Source organism: Otolemur garnettii, unplaced genomic scaffold, assembly GCF_000181295.1.
Source record: "Otolemur garnettii isolate 467f Iridium unplaced genomic scaffold, OtoGar3 scaffold00011, whole genome shotgun sequence".
Lineage (NCBI taxonomy): Eukaryota > Metazoa > Chordata > Mammalia > Primates > Galagidae > Otolemur > Otolemur garnettii.
The window spans coordinates 20,508,074-20,518,666 of record NW_003852406.1 but is presented as its reverse complement, the minus strand read 5'-3'; the positions used below and the strand labels follow the sequence as shown (position 1 = coordinate 20,518,666).

General features: G+C 41.3%; 1 protein-coding gene across 1 annotated transcript in view; it reads right to left on the bottom strand.

The window, feature by feature from the left end:
• PIAS1 (protein inhibitor of activated STAT 1) overlaps positions 1-10,291 on the bottom strand; it is a 144,011-nt gene extending 133,720 nt beyond the window's left edge. Inside the window, exon 1 of the mRNA XM_003784457.3 lies at positions 10,126-10,291. Coding sequence (XP_003784505.1) covers positions 10,126-10,149 — 24 coding nt within the window. The 5' untranslated portion in view covers positions 10,150-10,291. The remainder of the gene's footprint in view (positions 1-10,125) is intronic.
• Between the last annotated feature and the right edge of the window lie 302 nt (positions 10,292-10,593).

The window sequence follows — 10,593 nt, the reverse complement described above, 5'->3', positions numbered from 1 at the left end:
TAGCCGCTATTGTGGCAGGTGCCTATAGTCCCAGCTATCTGGGAGACTGAGACAAGAGGACTGCATGAGCCCAAGAGTCTGAGGTCACTGTGAGCTATGATGCAACAGCACTCTACCAAGTGAGACTATTTCAAAAATCAAAAAACTTTTAACGGATACGTTCATAAATTTAAGAGGTAAATCTTGGTTTGTTTGGTTTTTTTTTTCAGATTTTGGCCAGGGCTGGGTTTGAACCTGCCACCTCTGGCATATGGAGCGCCCTACTCCTTTGAGTCACAGGCACTGCCCAAGAGATAAATCTCTATAAACATACATATGAAATATTAGGCATTACTAAAAAGACCATCTCATTTTTAGACATGTCACAGAAAGCTCTTTAGTATATACCATTAAGTGAAAAAGCCAAGTTGTAAGATATTATGTACAGTATGATCCATTTATGTTTTTAGAAAAGATATTTATGTACGTGCACATTAACTTAATATTTACTGAGTTCCTCCTATGTGTCTAGGTTTGTTCTGATCTAGACATACACACAATAAATTACAAATGCTATACAAATGTACACATTTTAAATGCCCACAAAGAAAAAAAAATGAATAGAAGGCCAGATACCATTCATATGAAATGTCCAAAACAGGCAAACCTACAGGATAGAAAGTAGATCACTGGTTCCTAGGGCTGTGAGAAAAGGTGATAGATAGCTAAAGGATGCAGGGTTTCTTTTTGAGGTTTAAAAAAAAAAAAAAAAGAATTCTAGAACTGATCAGAGTAATGATTGCACAACTTTGTGAATGTACCAAAAAACACTGAATTGTGCACTTTAAAGGGGTGAACTGTATAAGGTATGTGAATTATGCATCTCAATAAAGCTGATATGCTTTCCCTGCCCACCCAGAAAAGAACAGATTCATACCAAAGCAGTTGCCTCTAGGGAAGAACGAGAATAAGGAGGACTTTCAAATTTTACTCTCTTTATTGCCGTATCATTACAATGAGAAATGTATTCATTTAATATCTATGCAACTTAAAATAGTATAAAAGGTAAAAGTCTTTTATAAATTATTCTGGATTTAATGTTATTCAAATTCATCTAAGAAGCAGCATGAAAAAAAGAGTGAAGATGTGACCCTCAGAATATTTTCAATTTACATTCTCAGACAGACAAGAGCATCAAGCCTCCATCCTGGACAGAAACAAAACTTGAACATAATTTGTTCACATTTGATAAATATTTATTAAAAGCACCTACTGTGAAAGGCTGGGCAAGGTAGCTCACACCTGTAATCTTAGCACTCTGGCAGGCCCAGGCAGGTGGACTGCTTGAGCTCAAGAGTTCAAGACCAGGCTGGGCGTCTGTGGCTCAAGCAGCTAAGGCGCCAGCCACGTACACCTGAGCTGGCAGGTTTGAATCCAGCCCGGGACCACCAAATAACAATGACGGTTGCAACCAAAAAATAGCCAGGCATTGTGGCAGATGCCAGTAGTCCCAGCTACTTGGGAGGCTAAGACAAGAGAATCGCTTAAGCCCAGGACTTGGAGGTTGCTATGAGCTGTGATGCCATAGCACCCTACCTAGGGTGACAGCTTGAGGCTCTGTCTCAAAAAAAAAAAAAAAACCCAAGAGTTCAAGACCACCCTGAACAAGAGGGAAACCCCCATCTCTAAAAATGGTGTTGGCTTGGCACTTATAGCACAGTGGTTACAGCGCCAGCCACATACACCGAGGCTGGCGGGTTTGAACCCAAGCCAGGCTAGCTAAACAATAACAACAAGAACTGCAACAAAAAAATAGCCGGGCGCTGTGGCGAGCTCCTGTGGTCTCAGCTACTTGGGAGGCTGAGGCAAGAGAATCGCTTAAGCCTAAGAGTTTGAGGTTGATGTGAGCTGTGACACCATGGCACTCTACCCAGGTTGACAGCTTAAGACTCTTGTCTCAAATAAATAATCAAAAATAAATTAAAAATAAAAATAGCCAGTGTTGGGTGACACCTGTGGCTCAAAGGAGTAGAGCGCTGGTCCCATATACCGGAGGTGGCAGGTTCAAAGCCGACCCTGGCCAAAAACTGCAAAAAAAAAAAAAAAAAATAGCCAGTGTTGTGGCAGGCACCTATAGTCCTAGCTACTTGGGAGGCTGAGCCAAGAGGCTCACTTGAGCTCAAGAAACTGAGGTGATGCCAAGGCACTCTACTGGGGCAATAAAGAATAAGAAGAATGATGTACAAACAGAACACTAGGCAACAAAAAGAACCAAACTAACACCTCTAGATTTATTTATTTAATTACTTAGAGACAGAGTCTCACTATGTCACCCTCAATAGAGTGCTGTAGCGTCACAATTCACAGCAACCTCTAACTCTCAGACTTCAGATTCTCTTGCTTCAGTCACTCAAGTAGCTGAGACTACAGGCACTTGCCGCAACACACGGCTATTTTTTTGATGCAGTTGTCATTGGTGTTTAGCAGACTTGGGCTGGGTTCAAACCTGCCAGTCCCAGTGTCTGTGGTCAGTGCCCTAATCCCTGAGCTATGGGCCCTGAGCCACAGCTCTAGCTTTAAAGTTGAGGACTTTTGCTTTAAAGTGAGAAGACAAAACACAAACACACAAAGTAGCATGGGATCAGACTATAGATAATCTTGAATACCTGACAGAGAGCTAATACTTTACTCAACTTTTGATGGAAAGCCTTTCAAAGTTTTTATAGACAGGAGTGACAGAATGAAAAGGAGAGTTTTGGTGAAATTAACCTGGCAACCAAAGAGGTGAGAACTGAAAGCAGAGAATAGCAGATAAAGGTAAAAGAGACAAAGTTTTCAAAAACAGGAAAGTTTACAACAGTCCTACAAGAGCTACTGATCAGTTACTAGTTTATGATCTAAGGAAAAGCAGAAAAGGAAAAAAGGTGGTTTCTTCATTTTGATGAATTTTAGAAGTTTCAACAAAGAATGAAGGTTTATGAGAAAATTCTAAGAGGATCAATTCCAGGGATAGACAACTTTAGGAAATTATCTTTCCATGTGATACCACTGAAACCAAGAGTAGAGGGAATCAAAAGCAATGGAGTATCCCAATTTTAAACATGTAGGAAGAGGTACAGTCACAAACTTCTAGCAGTAAGAGCAGTGAAAAGTATAATGGCAATTATTGCCTATTTTTTTAAACCTATAATGATAAAATTTTTTACACAAATAACAGATTTGGGAGTGAAAACTAAATTCTAAAAAATCAAATTTAGAGTAGTATCAATTTCGCCCCCCTTAACTTCATCAACTCTTCCTTCTACAATGTAGTACTTAAACAGTTGCACAAACAGTATTCTTATCTTAATTCACACATGCATTTATTAATTGATTTGACTCATAAAGTTTCCTTCTTAAAATAAACTTCATTGCCTACGTAATCTTTCTATAACCAGCTCCTTGAAACAGTGTTACCTACCAATTTAATACTATGGCAACACTTTGCTTTCACATTAAAAATATTAGTAAGGCTTGGCGCCTGTAGCTCTGCAGCTAGGGCTCTGGCCACATACACTGGAGCTGGTGGGTTCAACCCCAGCCTGGGCCATCAAACAATAATAACAACAACAAAAAAAAAATTGCCAGGCATTGTGGCAGATGCCTGTAGTCTCAGCTACTAGGGAGGATGAGGCAAGAGAATAACTTAAACCCAAGAGTATGAGGTTGCTGTGAGCTATGATGCCACAGCGCTCTATCAAGGAAGACCTAATAAGACTCTGTCTTAAAAAAAAAAATTAGTAAATTCTCATTTCTACTTTCTTTAAGTTAATATTCAATAGTTTTAAAATGCCAGTTAAAAACTGATAAGCAGCCAGGCACGGTAGCTCACACCTGTAATCTTACCACTCTGGGAAGTTGAGGTGGGTGGATCACCTGCACTCAGGAGCTCCAAGCCAGCCACAGGAAGAGTAAGACCCCACCTCTACTAAAAATACAAAAATCATCCAGGTGTTGTGGCAGGCACCTATAGTAGCAGCTACTTGGGAGGCTGAGACAAGAGGACCACTTGAGCCCCAAGAGTTTGCGGTTGCTATGAGCCACATTACTATACTCAAGTCTCAAAAACAAAACCGAAACTGATAAGCATCAAATAAGGCATAAAAATGTGCAACATTTTACTACTGAGATATAATTTACAAACATATTGAAGTAAGTTATACATACTGTGGCATATCCCAAAGGTCGCCATACACAGAAATTAACAGACTTGTATTTATTTTTAGCAAGCAAAAATTCACAGGGGTTATTTTAATTTTTCATGTAGATTAAAAGCAAACTTGTATTTTTAAAAATATTTTTATATGTATATACCAACACATAGAGAAATATTTTGTAAAATTTTATAATGAATATTTTGTAAACAAAGGTACAATTGGCAATAATTTCCCATTTTCCCTGTATATATATGTATGGCAACTTCGGGGACACCCTATATTTCATAACCAATTTCATATTTTATCAAACATTCAGATTCAGAAGCAATGTTTGCTCATATTTTGTAAAATCTGCCATTATTTAATAATCTTATCTGACAGGTTTATAGAAACAGAAACAATAAAAGTATAACAATGAACAAACCAAGAATTACTAATTTTTTTCACTCTAACAGTTTGATCAAAAAACCATTTGCACTGCTCTCCAAAGCTCAAAAAAAGATCTGTCCTATCAATAGGTTTAGTTAAGATAAATTATTTGCAAACTTTTACACAAGGCTATTTGTCAGACATTGTTTTAAATAGCAAAAAAGGGCAACTGCAGTGGCTCAAGCCTGTAATCCTAGCACTCTGGGAGGCCAAGGCAGGAGGATCATTTGGGCTTAGGAGCTTGAGACCAACCTGAGCAAAGCAAGACTCTGTCTCTACTAAAAATAGAAAAATTAGCTAAGTGTGGTAAACTTAAACTTGTAACCCCAGCTACTTAGGAGACTGAAACTAAGGATTGCTTGAGCCCAGGAGTTGAAAGCTGCTGTGATTTAGGCTGAGGCCATGGCAATCTAACCCATGTGAAAGAGCAAGACTCTGTTTCCAAAAAAGATAGAATAAAATAAAAATTTAATAGACAAAAATAGCAAAAAAGTAAAATCGTCTAATGATAGGGACTAGTTGAATAAACACAATGCAACCTTTCATATGGGAAGGTCCATTTTTTTCTCTCTGCTACACATTGAAAGAGCTGCTTTGGGCCATACATTAACCATACACAAACAATAATGAAAGCTGATGAGCAAAAAAAGGTGGGAGCATACTTTTCATGATATCCAGCACACGGATATGCAAAAAAGTCTTCATAAAATCAGCCCCAGGCCGGATACCCCTGAACCTAGAAAGATAGCTGGCCATGAAAATAGCAGATTATAGGCTCGGCGCCTATAGCTCAACCGGCTAAGGTGCCAGCCACGTACACCTAAGGTGGCGGGTTTGAATCCCCAGCCTGGACCCACCAAACAACAATGACGGCTGCAACCAAAAAGTAGCCGGGTGTTGTGGCGGGCGCCTGTGATCCCAGCTATTTGGGAGGCGGAGGCAGGAGACTCGCTTGAGCCCAGGAGTTGGAGGTTGCTGTGAGCTGTAATGCCACAGCACTCTACCCAGGGGGACAGCTTGAGGCTCTGTCTCAAAAAAAAAAAAAAAGAAAAGAAAATAGCAGATTATAAACAACAACAACAAAAACAGTGTGATCTCTTCTGTGATAAATATACACAGACACATGCTTAGAGAGAAAATCTAAATGGATAGATACCCAGATGTTAACCATGATACTTCTGAGTGTTGAGATTGCAGGTGCTGTAAATTTTTTTGCTTACTTTTTAGTATTCTCTGAAATTTCCCAAGTAAAGTGCTATTTGCAAAAATTAATGTGTCTGATTCCAACCAGCAAACTCTAAACTTTCTTCAAGGAAGCTAACAAAATACACAAAGAATGTCCAAAAATGCCCTTACTCTTTGTGAGCTTGGCACCCTAGAGGACTCCAGAACTGCCATGTCACCTTAAGGAGGCTCAAGTCCTGCTACTTTTATTTGTATGACCTTAAGCTCATCACTTACCATTTCTGGGCCCACTTTCTCTACCCATAAAAGGGAGTTAATACTTGCCTTTTCTAAATCAAAGAACTTTTGAAAAGATCAAATGAAATAATTAATATATTGTGAACTGCAAAGTACTAAATGTTATTAAACATTTAAAAAACAAGATGCTTACTGCCAGAACCAAATTCTTCAGAAAACACTACTATCTATTCTATAAATAATAAATCAGTTCTACTGTTGTTTTTAAAGGCCACATCTCATCATAAGTACCTAGTTTTCCTGAGTCTTAGATACTTCTTCCCAATTCCCACTATAGTTGTTAGCCATTTTATTTTCTTATTCCTAGTTACCCAGAAACAATAAAAGTATAACAATAAACAAACCAAAAATTAACAACAACAACAAAAGGTACCAGCAAGAAAAGGTACAAATCACATTCAACTCAAAAGCCTCAGCAAGAACCATGGAGCAGCATGTTGATGGCGTTCACCAGGAGAAACCCAAGGTTAATCAGCTCTGGACTAGCCACTAAGCACTATTGCAATCAACAGGGATTACAAGAGAGTCTTTGAAGAGAAAGACAATAAAATCACCCAGGAGAAAACAGCAGATGAAAAGAAAGCAGTATTTCAAAATAATTATATGAAATACTTAAAAACTATACTATACTATAGTGTTTCATAAATGATTTTTAAATACTGTTCATAAAAATGATAACATAAAATAAAAGCCACCTAAATGTGGCACTTGACAAAACCAAGTTATGGAGATTCAAATCTAACCATGAATAAACTGGCAGATTTACCTGCCTTTATCTGAAATAAAAGCAAATAAATTACACCACAAAGATCAAAATCAAGTAGCTATTTCTTGAAAACAAGCATAAAATGACAACGGAATTTACTGACACACTTATTCTTTTAAAAGTATGGTTTCTCTTCCCACTATTTACTGCACTGAAATGATGATGAACTTCTTCCCTCCCACTGTTCCTCCTGTAAGTTAAAATGGCAATATAACTTGGTTTGAGTTTTAATGCAAAAAACATTTGTTTAAGAAAAAAAAGTACCATACTTTAAGAGAAGCTGCACGAAGCTGTCGGACTTTTAACAACCAAGATTATCTGGCCCTTATACTCTCTTACTTTTAAGTTCTTAAAAATGATAAAATGTTCTCCCCATATTCTTATAAATATCATATATGGGTATTCTAATGAAAAATTAAATCTTTCATAAACAGATGTGCACAGAGAACTCATTTTGATACGAATGACTCACAATCTAATTTTTACTGGCAATATCTTAAAGTGTTGCAGCTTGCACTATTCCTACAAGAGATACAAATCTATCTATTCTTCCCAACTGATCTTTGCAGATTCCTCATAGATTTAAAAAGACTCACTAAAAGGACCCTGAGAAAAATAATTATTAATATAATCCACAGCAAAATCAAGTGTGGGCTGTAAACTAAGATAACAAAAAAGTCATTGTGTTAACTCAGAGCTTCATGGTTGGAAGTACTGTATTTTCATTTAAAATTTCAGAGAAGTCTAAGTTTTTTCTTACTTCTTACTCTGATTTTTCCTATTTTATTAGGAATGTATGATATTTACCTCCAAAAATCACAAACAAAAACCCTCTGAAAATATCATTTCCAAAAGGAGTACCTTCCAAACCTACTGCAAATTATATATACACATTCTCAAATAACTATGGTAGGCGTTCCTGAGATCTCCTCCTCCACCCCCCAAAAAAAGAACAGCAACTTTAACCACAATGAAGTACTAAGCAATTCATCACAGCTCCTCAAAGTCGCAGGCACACAAATGACATACCAACATATCAAAATAGTTATGATAATCTGAAAAATTATAAAATGGGAACATAAAAGTAGAAAACAACTCCTCTGGAAAAGCTCAAGTCGATTTTTGAAAAAGCAAAAGAGGAGATGAATTTTAGAAAAATAACATTTCTCCCAAGTGTTTGGTGTTTATCTGATACTGGCTCATTTTTGTAAAGAGAAACTTTATCTGACAAGACTCACACCAGGGATCTGATCTATCCCCAAAGCACTTTCTTAAAATGGGAAAGAACAAAGAAGGAAATCTCTCAGCATGTGCTTTCCATAGTTGTTTCTTTGGACAGCATCAAGAGTGACTATATAGCCCACACAAGCTTTTCAGCTTTATTCTACATACCCTCCGTGTATAACAGAACAGATTAGCTATCACTCAAAAAGACTCCTGATAAATTAAATATTAGAAGGCAAAGATCACAGCAACATAGTGACTATTTTAAGACAAAAATTATAGAAAACCATGTATCATAAAGTTGTGTACTTTTTTTATTACAAGGGAGTTAATTATCTCCAAATACTCAAATATTCCTAAGGCTTTCTCATTTCAGTTAATAGTTTAAAATTGGGGGGGGGAAAGACCATTCTAAATATGCTCTCCCTTAAATAAATCTGTAATTCTAAGTAAATTGAAAAAGAATGACACTCTAACATATAAATCTTGGAACTGCAAAGTTATTAGGAAAAACGATCTTTCGGTGAGGCTGTCCTAGAGGAAAAACTCTCCAGAAACAAATCTGGCATTTGGTTGCTAGAAGCTATCGTTTCAATATAAAGGGGGAAAAAATAAACAATTTTTATTAATTATAAAAAGAAGACTGTCCCCTAAGATTTACAACTGTATATCCCAATCTGCACTCTGACAGAAATGTCAGTTCTTCGGGTCAAGATAAAACCAGCTGCTTGGTTCATACACACAGGAAGCCACAGTGAAGGGAATATTGCGTTCAGAGGCTCCAAATAATACGCGTTAGTTAAGAACTGCTTGCTACTAAACCAAAATTATTCAAGCGGAGCCCCATTTGTCACAATCCAATCATAAGGGTTCCACCTCCCTCCCCCAACTGCTTGTGTAGTGGTATATCTGCTTCGGTAAAGAAGCCATCATCAGGTAAAGCCTGGGGTGGGAGAAAAAGCGGGGGAAAGGGGGCACCCTTTCATCTAATTTCGCGAGGCGTGAGTAATTGGTACAGTTGAGAGGAACGGAGGAACGTTCTATTTATTGGGGGTTGGAGTAGGATGAGGGGAGAATTTCGTTCAAATCAACATGGCCAGCAAGATGTCCCTACAAACAAAAGGCAACAGGGGGATATAAACACGAACCATTCACCTCCATCAGCTATGGCATCGCCATCATGGTGTGTGCAGAGACCCCCAAAGGCTCCGCTCACCCTCCACACCAGCTAAAGCAAGAGAAGGGAGAGGTAGCTGCATCTCACCACCCACCACTGCTTCCAAATACACACTCTTAGAGGGGGGAGAAACCTCCTCTGGTTCCCCGGAATCACCGAGGAAGACTAACGTCCCGCCCAGACAGATTCCCCCCTCTACCCCTCAGCCAAACCCCAACGCCTGCCTGGGGCTTGCTAAACTTTACTGGAGCTTTTCCCCTACATCCCCACCCCATCGCCCCAGGATCGCGCCTCCCACAAGCGGGGTACCCCGGGCGCCTCCTGACAGGCGGGCAACCGGGGAAAGCCGAGTCCCGGGCGGGGGCGGTAAGGATCCACGGAGGGGCGGGGCGGCCGGAGCCAAGTTCCCGGGGGTCTGAGGAAAGCGCCTGACAGGAGCCCGGGACCGCAAAGGAGGAAGAGGAAGCGGCCACGGGGAGCTTTCCCAATCCCCCCTACAAGACACCCTGCCCCCAGCCCCGCTCCCCATGGGGGGCGGGGAGGCTGCCTGGAAGGTGAGGAAGCCGAGCCCCGGGGACAGCCGCAGCCCCTACCTCCCCACTCCCTATCTCTTCCCCCTCCACCCCCGCCAGAGGCGCCCACAACAATAACACGCCGGGGACGACCCGTCAGCGCCCCCGAGGCACCCGGGGCCCGCGGCCCGCCGCAGCCGGGTCCCCTCTGCTGGGGCCAAGCGCGCCTCCCTCCCTACAACTCCAGGCCCGGGTGCAGTCAGACCCGAGCGGCCCCCCAGGGTCGGACCCATCCCCCCCGGCACCAGCGGCGCCGTCTCCGCGGCCGAATATTAGAAGTGAATTCGAGCTGCGCTTTACCTTTAGTTCCGCACTGTCCGCCATCTTGCGTCTGTCAGCGCAAGCGCAGTGAACCTCGCTAGGGGCCGCCGCTAGACCCTCCCCTGTGGCTGGCCTGACCCCGCCCCTCCCCGCCTCTCCACCTTCCCGGCCCGCCCCTGGCCTCCACCCCACTCCGGACGCTCGGAGCCCCGCCCCGGCCACGCACAGCAGCGAGACAGGCACGTACTATTTAAATAATGGCGCCAAGCAGCGACGTTTGACAGTTACTCCCTACTTGGCCTCCCTGCCCTCCCTTCTGTCCTTGCCCAGCGCCCGCTGGAAAGGGCCAGAGCAAGAAGGACGCTGGCCTGAGCCCCGCCCCGCTGCAACCAGCGGAACACTAATGCGGAGCTTCAATTGCAGCAGTCACAGAAACAAAATTTCCCCTCCCCCAATCTGCGAGGCTTTTTCAGCACCTGCTACCTGCGAGGCTACCATCGTGCTAAA